The sequence below is a fragment of the Blastomyces dermatitidis genome (assembly GCF_000003525.1).
Source record: "Blastomyces dermatitidis ER-3 genomic scaffold supercont1.6, whole genome shotgun sequence".
Classification (NCBI taxonomy): domain Eukaryota; kingdom Fungi; phylum Ascomycota; class Eurotiomycetes; order Onygenales; family Ajellomycetaceae; genus Blastomyces; species Blastomyces dermatitidis.
Genome location: NW_025544779.1, coordinates 4,352,794 through 4,365,863, shown reverse-complemented (window position 1 = coordinate 4,365,863; position 13,070 = coordinate 4,352,794). Strand labels below are relative to the sequence as shown.

Below are 13,070 nucleotides of genomic sequence, written 5' to 3'. Positions count from 1 at the left end.
ACACACACACAGTAAATGAAACAATTGGACTATCTGGGCAACTTGCTACCCACTAACATCTTCAGCATAGGGTTGACAGCAAGGAACTTGTGTCCCATAGTGAATAGGAAACGACCCAGAAAATTGGGCTGGTTCCTTGGATTTCGGGGGAACAGATGATAGGGTTCCGGTGCATACAACGAAGAGCCACATGCAGTCGTGATATCCTCCGTAGGCCGTGGACGATTGAAATAAGGCCTGCGCTAACTGCTGTGCTTCTCAAAAGTATGTATTGATGACCACGTCGAGCCGGCTAACATGATGGCTACTGTAGGAAGTCTGAATAGATGCGCCGAGGATATGGAGATGTCGCAGCTGTATGGCCTGGATGGGGTATCAATTATGCATATTCATAACAGCCAGTCCTTCATTGTGGACGAGGCAAACGAGAGCCAAATTGACTCTGCACTATGCACCTGTGGGCGCGCTGAGGAAATCCAAAGCGGATGCTGGATATTTCCAGGCCAACCACATATCAACTTATGAAATGGCAAAGGGAAGCAAAGCATCAGACGTTGTGCACGGAGAAAACGGTGATGCATTTTTTTACTATCAAACAGCGAATCAGTCGTGTCACCGTCGGGCGCAACCAGGCTAATTGGCGGAGAATTACCCTCTTTGCTTGACCAGCAGAGAAGACATGCACACAGCAGACGAATCTGTGGGGTACAACGACAGAAACAAACATTGAAAGGGACAAAGTAGCTGCAAAACGAGGGCGGCTAATGAAGACGCGAGGAATTTATCCCGAATGGTGTGAACAGGGCAATCTACACAAGGGCCTCGATGGTCCTAACAAGAGCGATATTTGACTGACGAGCTAACCCTGGCTGCTCAAATTTAAATAAGAGGACCACAGACAGATAAAAACGGATGAACGAGAAGCAGTTTCTCGTCAATGGCAGCAGTTGGGCAGCCAGGGCGTTAACGAAGTTTGGTTGATCGAGAGTTTGAGACAGACGACGCCTCGATAGGCGCAGGCCAAGGGAGATGTGGCTGGCTCGCAACTATTATAGCCAGCGCTGAGGGAGGTTGGATGAAACAAGATCGCAGGTTTGTTTCGCATCTGTTTGTTATTTACAATATTTTGTTTTTATAGACAAGATCTATAATATATAATGCGGCACGAGACCAGGCAAGCTGAGCGCGGAAGTTGCCACTGTGAGCGTCATTCATCCCCCTCGCTGGTCGAGAGATAACTAGTAATTAGTTAGGCTTCACCCGCAACCTCCAGGTCGTTGTTCGGCTAAATATTTAGTTGAATATCTATGACTACGTCCACCTCCATCCTGGAGGAATAACTCTTCTCACGACCGAACCGGCACCGTCCTCTTGCTTGTGAATTTATATACCGCTTGCCTTGCCTTGCCTCCCCCTTGTTCGTTGAAGCACCCCGCGATATTCTTACCAAGGTTCTTGCACCAAAATAACTTCGTCCCCGCTTCATCCTTACCAAATCAAATCTCAGTCCCTGGTTCATCCCCGCCTCAATTTCCACGATAGCAGATTTGCTTTCCGTCTGTGTCATCCCGAGAACTCAAATAACGAGTCTCCACTCCGGGCTCATCAATAACTTTTCTTTTATGTCTCGCCGCGGCGATTCGTCCTCCGCCAGCACCAGCAGCTCTGGTGGAGGCGGAGGGGGAGGTAGATGGGATGCTGCCCGCTTTTTTAGAGAGCGCGAGGAACGACAGGAGCCCCACTCTCGAGAGAGACGAACACAGATCGTTGACCGACCTCCCCCAGCTGAAAGACGGAGACGGGACGTCGACGAGTTACTCCAGGCTGCACATGAACGCTTCGGCCCGCCCGCCAGGAGGCCCGGTCGAACCTACAACGATGAACACCTTGTCCCATCTTCAGGCGCCATGATTCCATTCCGTGAGAGAGAAGAGCGAGACCGAAGCCCCCCAGTACGCCCGCAGCTACTCCGTCGCCAATCATCACTGGATACTTTTGACCGCGCGGCTGCTCGTCGGGGTTATGACAAATACGATCGCGAAGACTATGGTCCGCCGGTGACCCCAGTTCCTGTCCCACATCGGAGACGCACACCGCCCACTCATGAAAAGGTGGACTTCGAGGAGATCAGAGTTGCGGAGCCGGAGTATTATGGGGATGAAGAATACCACCGCATCCGAATGCGGGACAGGAGTGTAACTCCGCGACCCCGCGGGCGGAGCATTCCTCCTTCCCCCCAGTCAGTGGAAGTGAGGGAGATTCGGCCATCAACTGCCCCACGTCGAGGCAAAACCCGTATGCCCAAACGTTTAGTGCACCCTCGGGCCATTATTGATCTTGGCTACCAATATGAGGAAGAGGTGAGAAATCATTCTCTGCTACCCACCTAAAGTCAGGATTATTTAATGACTAGAATACTAACTGGCAATATGATATTTAGGAGGATGCCTACATCATTTTCCAAGCATTACAGGAGGCCCATATAGAGGACTTGGTAACCCGGAGCAGAGAAGTTAGGCGGACAGCCAGTACGTGCAGCACCATCATCATAGTTTAGTGACCCCGTGTTTTGGGAGTTTGTTTCCCAGGGATTCCAGCTAACAATATCCCTCTAATACAGCAACGACGGAAATTACAGACACACTGACCGTTGGCCATCCACGGGACAACCTCAGCATAGAAAGACGGCGGTCAGTCTCAAGGCGGCCTGCAACAAGAGTGGTTGAACGGTCTCGATCACGCCGGCCGTCCGTCTCACGACCAGAGCCTGCTCCAGTACGCCACCACCGCCGCCGACGATCCTCGCCTATCCGGATCATTGAACCCAGAGATGTCGTTTTTGAGGATGTCATTGAGCCCCGTGCTGATGTCGCGCTCATCGTACCTGATCGTCGACGGTTAGGGAGAGATACGCAAGCGGAAACCCGGGCATTGGATCGGGAGAGGCGGGCTTTGAGGTCTGAGAGGGAGGGAGCTTTGGATGTTGAGGAAACTCTCGATGTGCGGCGGGAGCCTAAAGGTATATTCTTATCTTACTTGCTCCTAACCCCATTCCTTCCTCTAAACCGTTTACGCTTATGTTTTTGAAACTAATATTGTGGGTTTTAGCTCCAAGCCCTCGACTGATCAGAGCGATGATGGCAACGTTGACATGAAGGGTTGATTGCGAGCTCAATCACCCACTTCTCCTCATCGGAATCAGCCGCATTCTCGTACTGTTTATGCCAAACCTGACGGGAATGTCCCCATCAACGACAGATGAGTGTGCAGACTCTGTCCTTCATGATTTCTTCTTGTCTCTACGGCATGCTAGTGTATATGCTCCCCTTCGCCTGTTCTATTGATCTGGCGTAATGTAATTCTTATGTTTTCTATCGATGTAACCAACCAACCCCATAGCTATTACCCATATATAGCCATTTTAAATTTAATATATGTGAATGAACACGAATTCATTCCCCGCGGCTTAGGTACTATGCATGGATGTATGATACGAGTCCCGTCTGTTATAATAAATACAATCAGGCAGCGGGACCACATGACTTAGGGCCAACGGTGCTGTGTCCCAAAACGGATAGTTTCCCCGGCGTCGTAGCTGAAACTGACGTCCATCCACAGCTTCACCCTAACCACATCAATAATATCAAACATTGGCCAGATAACATCTCGCACAAAAGGGAGGGCCTCCTGTCTCTATATACTCCTCTTTAAAGTATCCTACATACTGAGTTGTCGCCGAGGCCAATCCCCCTCCCGCAACCATGGACAAAGTACAGGCCTTCGGGAAGAACATCAGGTAACATTTCTCCTCTCCTGACTTGGCGAGGCACTGTAGTTCCAATTCCAATACACGCGATGCATATGTACCCGTTTCCCGCAACCAGTGAGCGTTTTATGTTGTTTGAGGATTCTCATTTCTGACCAATGGGCGTCTTTGCCTGCGTTTTACACAGTGCGTCGTTTACCCCTTTCGCAGCTAGAACGCAGCAATATGTCAAGGAACAACTTGGCACCGCCGATGAGAAGGTACGTCGTCTCCTTACTCCCGCAATGCGCAGATTGGCCTGGACACCCCCCCGTGTTGGTTGACCCGCGATATCTTTCCTAGACACAACTTCCCGATGATTATATCGAGCTCGAGAAGCGTGTGGATGCGCTGAAGCTGGTCCATCAGAAGCTCCTGCAGGTTACGTATGTAAATACAGTCCATATCTGGGTGTTATTCAATTCGACGATATCTATCCTCTTCTCAGATCAGAATCTAACTAATACTATATTTAATTTTGTACAATTTCTAGCTCCCAATACTCCAATGAGCCTTATGATTACCCTCCCAACATTCGAGAGTCATTCAACGACCTTGGCCGCACCATCAGCGAGAAAGTCCAGCTCCTATCCCATGCTACCTCCCCCGCCGAAGCCCAGGCGGCTCTCACGGCGCCTCCATCCGCCAAGCCCCAGCCAAAAACGTTCAGCCATGCCATTGCCCGTGCCTCCCTGGCTGGTTCGCAGTTAATCAGCCAGACCCACCCTAGTGGTTCAGAGGACCCTCTCGCCATCGGCTTGGAAAAGTATGCTCTGGCCGCTGAACGGGTTGGTGAGGCACGGCTTGCCCAGGATGCTCAGATCCAGAGCCGATTCTTGGCCGGCTGGAACACCACGTTGAACACCAACCTGATGTTCGCCGCCAAGGCCCGCAGGAACGTCGAAAATGCGAGATTGATGCTTGATTCGATTAAGGCTAGGAAGGGTGTCTCGAAGGGAGATTTGGACAGCCTCAGCGAGGAAGATCGGGCTGAGATTGAGCAAGCTGAAGATGAGTTTGTGGGCCAGACTGAGGAGGCTGTTGGCGTGATGAAGAATGTGAGCCTTTTTTTTTTTTTCGCGCGCTTTTGATAGTTTCGTGCTTCATCTCCAGTTGGTATATTTTACTGACGAAAGATTTCAGGTTTTGGATACGCCCGAGCCACTCCGGAATTTGGCAGATCTGATCGCGGCTCAGCTGGAGTACCACAAGAGATCTTACGAGATCCTCAGCGAGCTTGCCCCAGTTGTTGATGGGTTGCAAGTCGAACAAGAGGTTCGTGATTAGCTTTTAAAGTTCCATCTCAACCGCTATCAAAATAATTAGCCCCCTTCGCTATTATTTCACCCCTCGTCCCATAATATTAAACGCTTACCCCACTTTCGTCACAGAATACATTCCACTAATTGCCCTTCAACCCTACCAACAGGCTAGCTACCGCAAAAGCCGAGAAGGAGCGTAAACCTCCCGAAGAAGGCTGGATCTCTCAAACAGCTCCCACTCCTGTCCGTTCTGAAATTTCCAATTTGATATTCAAGATACTTTCCTCCATATTAGGTTAGACATTTCAACTTGATAGTCGATCGACAGAGGAATCTTTCAGACTTGCATAAGAAGGGGTATCCGCCTCAATTTCTCTCCAATTGGAAATCCCTCGCACACCACTCAATTTCTCATAACCTCAACGGGTTCCCCTGCCCAGCGAGTTAACGGTTTTGGAATCTGTGTCTGTGTCTTTACTCCCTTGTTCCTTTTCCGTTTCATACTATTTTCCTTCTCTCAAGCTGTTGCCGGTCGACCTATGGGGGTATCAGACGGTTTTTGTTTTCTTTCCTTTTTTGTCCTTTATTCCTTTTGTTTTTTTCGTTGTATAAGTGAGTGTCCTACCCCTATGTATATCCAGCTTCCTGTTTCCCTCTTTCCCATTTCTTTGTCTTGGTTTCATCTATTTATTCTTATGTTGCTTCTCCTCAATTTTAACACTTGCCTTGCCGATTTCGGCTCTCTTTTCTTTTTTTGACTCGTGCCCTGTAATGCTACCATGGCTGTGAAACTTATTTATTCTCCCCATCTGCGCGTTATTAGTATGCTCTCTTGTAAATTCGTCCTGTCAACTTGTAAGGGGGGGTTATCGCCCTTATACTATCTATCCACTTCCAACGTGGCAATTCTACTCAAAAGCACAGAGAAGCGTTGAACCCGTTCTCTCGGAAGAATATCCTTCCTATCACTCCGTGCGGATGACACGCGCTGTTTGTGGCCTGGTGTCCTATATACAGGTGATACCTAGACTATTATGAGCATCATAGGCCGGCTTTCCTAAAGGGTGACGCATGCTCGGAGCGCAGAGTTGCTCACCATTCTGCACAGGATATCTAATATTCCCATAATATCCCTCATTTGAATTAATCTCCAAGCTTAAGCTAACAGTTTACCGCGCTGTGCAAGATACATATTACTCTCAGCCCGGCTCATTATAATAATAGAGACATTACAACCCGAGATGGCATTAAAAATCGCAGACTGCGTCTGGGTCCGACACGCGAGGCCACATACCACTATACCAAGATATATTCGAAACCCCGATAAAGAATCCCCCAGACGAGGTGACATCGATCGTCCAGCTGTTCCTCGAGTTAAACGCACCCAACCGCACCAAGGAGCTTATCGTCAAGCTGCTTCAGGGGCACTCGGGCCAGGCCTGTTCTCCGGAGAGGGTTATCGGGAGGACACACAAATACTCTGTTCGGGTACGGGTTCCCCTTGCGGGGATTTGACCTGATTACGATTTCGTCCGGCCGAATTTGGTGGTCGTCGGAAAGCAAGCGATATTGATTCAACGACGTGACGGATCCCATAAAGAGGAATCCTCTATCGTGGTCTTTGGGCCACAATGGTGCCCATTGCATGCCATTTTTGGGGTCATCTCTCACTCCCTCGGCGACCAGATCAAGAATCATGCAGTGCTGAAGGCGGTCGGCTTTGTTTAAGTCATTCTCCAGTATCAAATAATCCCCTTTACCCTTTTCGCTTTTAAACCGTGCGTCGAACTTATAGATGGCCTCCTCGATGTCGCATAGCAGATCGACATGTACCATGCTTGGAGTACAGCTGCTGTTCTCTTTCAAACTAAACTCGTATGTGGTTGTTGTTCCGTCGGCTCTCGCCCAGGTTTCCTGATAATTTTTCTCGTAGGTCCCCGAAACTTTGACAGTGAAGCCTTCGCCGACTCCAATATCCGCGCCAACTGAGCCACCGATTTTCCATCCCACGCTGTTCGTGTAGGTGTCGAGAAAAGTCACGGTTCTCGAGATCTTGCAAGCCTGCCCCTTGCCACAGACAATTGTTTTCTCCAAGCCTATCACATCAGAGAGCACAGGCTTGCACGTCATGATTCTGGGATATGTGATGTCTAGCCCCCAGTACTTGAAGTACAACCCTGGTCCTGTTGTCTCGTTTTTGGCCATCCTCTCTACCCTGAAGTATTTCATTATCGCCAAAGGGGTGATCATTTTCGGCATGCGAGAAAGATAGCGCTCTTCAACTACACGCCTCAGATCCGAAGGCGTATCGTCCACCGAGTCCCTTGGATCCCAGGAGTGCAATTCTGCTGCTCCTTGGATCTTTCCACTCCCAAAACGTTAGCTGTAGAAGCAGGTAAAGCGGAATAATTTGGGAGTAGTTATCACCTTCTCATCCACAAGCATCGCAGAGCCAGACACTGCCCAGAGAGCAACGCCCAGCCAAACGAGAGTATATCCCAGCATGTCTAGTAACAATAATTAATATCGTTGCAGAGGGTTATTGTACCAAAAGAATAAAAGAATGATTTGCCTATTTACTGAAAGACTTGTTCGTATCGTGGTTAGGGCAACAGACCGATATATATATTCTATTTCAATTCCCCACCCCTACCCCCTCCGCGCTCGAGCTCCTTTTTTCCCCTCTGCCACTCAGAATATTGCCAGTCCAGAATATAAGAAACTGACGATCGAACAGAATAGGGAAAAAGGCAACCAGCCACAACGGAGCAGAGCTGCATCAATTCCTACAGGGAGATAACATGGCTCAAAATTGGGCACCATCTTTGGATGCTATGATGCCTTTCCCACACCTGAAAATATGAAATTTGAACCGTCTCGATTGGTTAAATAGATATAGCGCAAGAGTTATTGTTATTATTTTCTTAAACAAGGTTCGTGAAAAGGATCAAATTAGAGCATCCTTGCTTGCTGCATATGAATCACACCAATATTTACAATCAGATCGGTTTATTGGCTCAACGAGTTAAGGATTTACATGACGTTCTGCTTAGATAGAATCAAAAAATTGGACACTCGGCCAGGTCAGAGGGTGGTCCTAGATCAATCTACAAGGAGATTTTCCCAATATTTTTGCACTCATCCTGACTTACATTTTATATTTTGGTCCGATTGTCGTCCCAGTTTTCCCCTTTCCCTTCTCGTGCGCCTTTCTTTCTTTTCCAAAGAGTAACAACAATGAATAAATGTGAGCATGAACCATGGGTAGGAACGACGTGCAACGTCGGAATCATTACCAAGGCGCTGCTGGACTAGCCGCCAGATGTTTAGGTTTGTTATGTGCATCCACGGGATGTCAAAATCAATTCCTCACGTTCGTAAACACTGAGAAATAAGATTTGTCGATCACAAGAGACGCCAATCCTTGGGCACAACGGGTTTACTTGTTCATACGCTGTAAAGATCTTCTGCGCATCCGGGATCCTCCCGCAAACATTGAAAAGCGCCCCATAACTCTAATATCTCCAGATAGTTCACCGCAGATAAATGCCCATTCACCTTGCTTCGCAGATGTGACCTATCCTTCAGGATAGCATGAGGCCAAAAAATTCGCCACTGCGATGGGGTCTCTGACCCATCGTTAGAATCCGGTAGGAGACGGCCATCGTATCCTCCGCTTCTTCCCTGGGAGAAATGCTAGCTAGCTTTCTGCTATCTCCGCTAGTGACGCGTAAAGTCCTCCGAGAAACAATCCAAAATTGCCCAACTTTCTTCTGCTTCAAAAAACCTTTCGTGAGTTTCAACCCCGTCAGGACCTCAGCTAACAGCTGTATTTGAGTGAGCTCAGAGGGTAGTTCCGTGTTGAATCGGGGTTCGGCAGGAAGACTTCTAGAGAAAAGAACGTTAACCATGTCTTGTCATTAATGATCGACTTGCTCTCGGAAAACTTTCTGCTCTGGAATATTAGATAATGACAGCAGATGGTCAGTCTGGGGGTGAGAAATACTACACATCATATTGTACTCAACTAGTGCATTTTATTCCTCCATGATGAAAGAAAAGAAAAGAAAATTAGGTTGCAATACGGCTCGACATTGTAGAAATTCAACTCGAATAGTATATAGCTCATTTCGAGAAACGCACGCAAGTTTTGATCATTGATAAAACTCGCCCTTCTGTATAATGTTCTGGAGGGGGAAGTCCATGCTAAAGTAGTGAACACAATCTGAAAGAGCGTATAAAAATCGAACCCATCCAAATCAATCCCGGCATAGGGCGCGGAGACGGATCTTTCAAGAACAGGATGAAACTATAACGAATCATAAACTCTCGGCGAAGCTAGACAGATTCGTAAGTTAAACCAGCTCCATTGGACGTGTTGAGATCCATTTTTGCAATAGCCGCACGTCTCCTACGTCTTGTCTGTCCCCTTGCAATATATGTGTCATAGGAATGAGGACATAGCGGAACCGTTGGCCGAAAAGAGTGGAGGCACAGTACAGTACAGCACAGCATTCAATTCAATGACGGGATATGATGAGCTAGATAACGGTCATGGAAGGGGTTTGAACGGAAGTCTCCGTAGATTTGAACCATCGTACCGGCGAGATGAAATCTTAGCAATAAAGTAAAACATGTTGGAAGACCACATAAACGAATCTTCCACATCTACTTGTGCGTATGTTGCCCAGAAGTTAGCAAAATATCTTCGATGGTTTCTAGGAAGACGGGTTGGAGTTAAATATTTACTTATGTAATCCACCCATCCTGCCCCGATAACATCACGGCCTCCGAGCTCCAGCTTCACGTCCATCTCACGCAGCGCATATAACATAACAGCTTGAGCGGCGCCGTGTTCAGTTCCACCATCCCATCAAATAGTCCCACTGTAATCTTCTGCCCCTCCTGGGCCCCTGTCCTGCTACTCGTCCGTGCTCCGATTCCTCCGTCAACGCCGTACTTCCCACCTACCTCCCAACTCCGCCCACAGCTGCTGAACCTCTGCAGTTGTAAATATATGAAGATCCGATAGTTATTTACTGCACACTCACATGCAAAGCATGGCGAACGGGTATGCCACTACGCTCCGCGTTTCAGCTTGCTTCTCCGTCATCAGGCTAACCAACAACACCCACCGGCGCTCTCCGCTGAGCACCGGGGCAATGTTTGCAATGATATAGTTGGAGCATAATTATCGGACTCGTCTTTGTGGTCATCGCGAACCTGCTGGCTTGGGTATTCAGTCCGAAGGGAGAGGATAGAACGTTAGTGCATACTTCCCCTCCCGCTACCGCCTTATTTCTCTTTTCGATTTACTCCGATGGGATTGGAACGTCTGGTGGGGAGGGAAGAAGATAGCATTGGATAAAGCGTGGGACATGTGTGGTTTGTTTGGGCATTTTCGGGAAAGAATGGATTGTCGAGCGAGTCTCTTCGAATACCGTCAAATGCATGGGAATGTTGGTTTCCCAGGCCCGACATCAAGGTTTCTAAGAAGCTCAGAGTCAACACCAAACCAGTCAACACCAAACCACGCGCACGTTCCGTTGAAGTAGATCAAACGAGACCACCCCGACATTACCAGCGAAGAGATCACATATTCCACCCCATATCCACCCATCGCTTCAGCACCATATCAGACAAGCATTCTTATCAGTAAAGAAAAACCACTAACATTTATCACAGGGTATGGCGCAGCTCGTTAATACTCGCATTTACAGCCTGCTATCTAATGTGGGGTACGTAAATACATCATCCATCCATCAAATTCTTACTGTTAAAAGCTATACTCGCCATTCGTCCGATTTGTAATGGAAACAGACAATCTAACTATGCCTCTTGCATATAGCAATAACGTTCCTCGCACAATTACATCCATTAATCGCGCCGAAGAGAAGTGACATGCGGCCTGATAGGATACCGCACTGAGGGAGGGAGGGAAAAGAATGCAGATTGTAGTGACTGTGGATTCCTTGTTGATTATTTTATACCTTTTTGCTGTCGAGATTCGCTGGGTTTTTACTATGTGAATCTATTCCTTAGCTTTATTTTTATTTTATTTTTCCGGCTGGTTATCCGAGGCCCTTTTCATTGTTTGGTTATTGGCGTGCATTGTATATTACTGCATGCCCGAGACGAATGATTAATTTCGTATCAGAGGATCGGAATGCTAAAGATAAACCGTGTTTATCGTTTGAAATAATGCAAACATTAAGTATTTGCCTAAAGACGAGGCCTGGATGCATTCGCTAAGAAGAGTAGGTAACTACAGAAGTAAATAGTAGCGAAAAGATAGTTGTCCATCAAAGACGGATAACAAACAGAGAAAAAAGCCAAATCCTAAACTCCCAGTGCTAATCCCAACTATACATATAACCAACCACCCGGTAAATACATATATTAAAATTAATTCGACCGTAAATATATAGTCAGGTTAACCTCCGTTCCCTTCCCTTGTTTTCAGTGTGCATGTCAATCACAACCCCACAGCTCCCAACAGCGTCTTTTCAACAAGCCATCTCGCTAACTGACCACTAAGCGCTAGGATAGCTGCCCGTATATATCCGCAATCAAGCAGTATGAAAAGTGCCTCGGTATTATTCAATAGGACGAGGTGGGTGTTTGTTATAGACAGAACGAGCGAGAGGAGCGGGTCGAGGATAGAAGTGGAGAGGGATGATGACGTAGATGTAGGCGCTGATATTGATGAGGGAGAGGGCGAGGATGTGAGTTGGAGCTGCTGCTGCTGTTGCGGTACAGTAGATATAGAGGATGAGGAAGGTGAGATGTACTTCGTGACTGTGGATGCCAATAAGTTCGCTAGCATTCTTGTCGCTGTGCCCAACGCGGAAGCTGGTGTGGTACTGGCAACGTTACCGTTGGCGTCATGTGTTTCCGGGCTCCAGATCACGAGCAGGATTGGGAAAAGCTTTGTACAGCTGCTGACGAGAAGCGCAGTGCTTATGGAATTTGGACTAGCGGGGCAAGGAGGTGGCATGGGATCGATCTGGAGAGGTGATGCAGACATTCGGCGGATGGGAGGTGGTGGAGTAGGGAGGTTATTTGTGGAGTTATGATTAGGTTGATTGGAGGATGGAGGGGGAGGAACAGCTCCATTATTAGATGCCGCGTTGGCAGTGGGTACTTGGTTCTGAGGTTGAGATTGCGAAGGCGCAGAGGTAACAGAAGGACTGGGTGGAATTACATCCCCATTATTGGCGTCATTGAGGGTAGTGGTGATGGGCTGTGGACGTGGGACGAGAAACGAAGCAAGGAGACGAACAGTAACATGATGCGCAATCGTTGCGAGGGTGTTCAGCGTAAGGAAGAATATATACTGGACGATGATGGGAGCTGTGGAGAGGGGAGATGCGGAGAGGGCGTCGGACTTCTCGACTCGTGCCCAGGATAGATAGACATCAAAGAGCAATATTAACGTTCCTAGGCGTATAATAGAGCGCTAGAGGAGAATATTATTATCCATTGAACAGAGAAAAAGAATGCGAAACGAGGTAAACTGTGGGAGAGGAGGGGATAGAGTGTGGCATACATCGAACTTGTTGTCGGATCTCCCTAGGCGGTTGAAGAGCAGATGGCGATACACCTAGCGAATCGAAGGTAAATTTAGCCCAGTATCGCAACAGCGCAAATATCGTACACCAGGGATATATTTACCTGAGGTTTTATCAAGACCAGATCAATGAAGAGCACTACAAAATCGTGCTCGACATACTTGTCTGCAAACCGTTTGCAGCGCGGGCATTGGGTCAATCGCACGCCTTTGCCAAGTGAGCGGTCATCGGCCTTGCTGTAGGAGGTGTAGAGATGTGAGACGGGGCAGCAGCATTCGATACATATTGGCATGGTGGAGGCTGTGTCTCATATTCGCGGAGACAAGTCCAGTCTCTTCATCCGGTGCTGCTCTAGTTGTTCCCAGATAATATTGCAGTTGTTGAGATTGTTTGCGGCTACGACTTTGTATGCAATAGGATGCGGTTGGTCCG

At 47.9% G+C, this 13,070-nt stretch overlaps 6 protein-coding genes across 8 annotated transcripts; 3 read left to right on the top strand and 3 right to left on the bottom strand.

The window, feature by feature from the left end:
- Window positions 1-542: 542 nt before the first annotated feature.
- BDCG_06391 (uncharacterized protein) lies at window positions 543-3,554 on the top strand. Its single transcript, XM_045422129.1, has 4 exons — window positions 543-2,360; window positions 2,441-2,528; window positions 2,621-3,019; window positions 3,109-3,554. The coding sequence occupies exons 1-4, from the start codon at window positions 1,623-1,625 to the stop codon at window positions 3,153-3,155; spliced, it is 1,272 nt and encodes a 423-aa protein (XP_045277838.1). The 5' UTR covers window positions 543-1,622; the 3' UTR covers window positions 3,156-3,554.
- A 10-nt stretch (window positions 3,555-3,564) lies between these two features.
- BDCG_06390 lies at window positions 3,565-8,327 on the top strand. Of its 2 annotated transcripts, XM_045422128.1 has the most exons (8): window positions 3,631-3,796; window positions 3,954-4,026; window positions 4,109-4,191; window positions 4,299-4,863; window positions 4,949-5,080; window positions 5,197-6,942; window positions 7,001-8,000; window positions 8,093-8,327. In XM_045422128.1, the coding sequence occupies exons 1-6, from the start codon at window positions 3,762-3,764 to the stop codon at window positions 5,209-5,211; spliced, it is 903 nt and encodes a 300-aa protein (XP_045281669.1). In that variant the 5' UTR covers window positions 3,631-3,761; the 3' UTR covers window positions 5,212-6,942; window positions 7,001-8,000; window positions 8,093-8,327. The 2 variants fall into 2 exon arrangements, with proteins under 2 accessions (XP_045277837.1, XP_045281669.1); XM_045422127.1 differs by having other exon boundaries at window positions 3,565-3,796; window positions 5,235-6,942; window positions 7,001-8,314.
- BDCG_06389 (uncharacterized protein) lies at window positions 6,442-7,597 on the bottom strand (the record flags this gene model as incomplete). The annotated part of the gene is made up of 2 exons (XM_045422126.1): window positions 7,495-7,597; window positions 6,442-7,428 (listed from the first exon to the last, which is right to left on the bottom strand). Exons 1-2 carry the CDS (start codon window positions 7,570-7,572, stop codon window positions 6,442-6,444), a joined length of 1,065 nt encoding a protein of 354 aa, XP_045277836.1. The 5' UTR covers window positions 7,573-7,597.
- BDCG_06388 lies at window positions 7,940-9,875 on the bottom strand. 2 transcript variants are annotated; one of them, XM_045422125.1, is made up of 3 exons: window positions 9,568-9,747; window positions 9,079-9,405; window positions 7,964-8,955 (listed from the first exon to the last, which is right to left on the bottom strand). In XM_045422125.1, exons 2-3 carry the CDS (start codon window positions 9,081-9,083, stop codon window positions 8,652-8,654), a joined length of 309 nt encoding a protein of 102 aa, XP_045281668.1. In that variant the 5' UTR covers window positions 9,084-9,405; window positions 9,568-9,747; the 3' UTR covers window positions 7,964-8,651. The 2 variants fall into 2 exon arrangements, with proteins under 2 accessions (XP_045277835.1, XP_045281668.1); XM_045422124.1 differs by adding an exon at window positions 9,817-9,875 and having other exon boundaries at window positions 7,940-9,735.
- Window positions 9,654-11,453, top strand: BDCG_06387 (V-type H+-transporting ATPase subunit H). Its single transcript, XM_045422123.1, has 4 exons — window positions 9,654-10,138; window positions 10,248-10,331; window positions 10,753-10,805; window positions 10,916-11,453. Exons 1-4 carry the CDS (start codon window positions 10,119-10,121, stop codon window positions 10,993-10,995), a joined length of 237 nt encoding a protein of 78 aa, XP_045277834.1. The 5' UTR covers window positions 9,654-10,118; the 3' UTR covers window positions 10,996-11,453.
- On the bottom strand, window positions 10,691-13,052 carry BDCG_06386 (protein arv1). Its single transcript, XM_045422122.1, has 3 exons — window positions 12,742-13,052; window positions 12,617-12,670; window positions 10,691-12,526 (listed from the first exon to the last, which is right to left on the bottom strand). Exons 1-3 carry the CDS (start codon window positions 12,928-12,930, stop codon window positions 11,543-11,545), a joined length of 1,227 nt encoding a protein of 408 aa, XP_045277833.1. The 5' UTR covers window positions 12,931-13,052; the 3' UTR covers window positions 10,691-11,542.
- Window positions 13,053-13,070: the final 18 nt, after the last annotated feature.

Bases quoted from the DNA above. Each gene is read 5' to 3' on its own strand.
- BDCG_06391 (XM_045422129.1), top strand. From the start codon at position 1,623: ATGTCTCGCCGCGGCGATTCGTCCTCCGCCAGCACCAGCAGCTCTGGT. The intron at 2,529-2,620 runs GTACGTGCAGCA...CCTCTAATACAG, and splicing joins AGAAGTTAGGCGGACAGCCA to CAACGACGGAAATTACAGAC. The intron at 3,020-3,108 runs GTATATTCTTAT...TGTGGGTTTTAG, and splicing joins TGTGCGGCGGGAGCCTAAAG to CTCCAAGCCCTCGACTGATC.
- BDCG_06390 (XM_045422127.1), top strand. From the start codon at position 3,762: ATGGACAAAGTACAGGCCTTCGGGAAGAACATCAG. The intron at 4,192-4,298 runs GTATGTAAATAC...TACAATTTCTAG, and splicing joins CAGAAGCTCCTGCAGGTTAC to CTCCCAATACTCCAATGAGC. The intron at 5,081-5,234 runs GTTCGTGATTAG...CCCTACCAACAG, and splicing joins GGTTGCAAGTCGAACAAGAG to GCTAGCTACCGCAAAAGCCG.
- BDCG_06388 (XM_045422124.1), bottom strand. From the start codon at position 8,978: ATGGTTAACGTTCTTTTCTCTAGAAGTCTTCCTGCCGAACCCCGATTC.
- BDCG_06387 (XM_045422123.1), top strand. From the start codon at position 10,119: ATGCAAAGCATGGCGAACGG. The intron at 10,139-10,247 runs GTATGCCACTAC...GCAATGATATAG, and splicing joins ATGCAAAGCATGGCGAACGG to TTGGAGCATAATTATCGGAC. The intron at 10,332-10,752 runs GTTAGTGCATAC...CATTTATCACAG, and splicing joins CCGAAGGGAGAGGATAGAAC to GGTATGGCGCAGCTCGTTAA.
- BDCG_06386 (XM_045422122.1), bottom strand. From the start codon at position 12,930: ATGCCAATATGTATCGAATGCTGCTGCCCCGTCTCACATCTCTACACC. The intron at 12,671-12,741 runs GTAAATATATCC...TCGATTCGCTAG, and splicing joins TGGTCTTGATAAAACCTCAG to GTGTATCGCCATCTGCTCTT. The intron at 12,527-12,616 runs GTATGCCACACT...ATTCTCCTCTAG, and splicing joins GATCCGACAACAAGTTCGAT to CGCTCTATTATACGCCTAGG.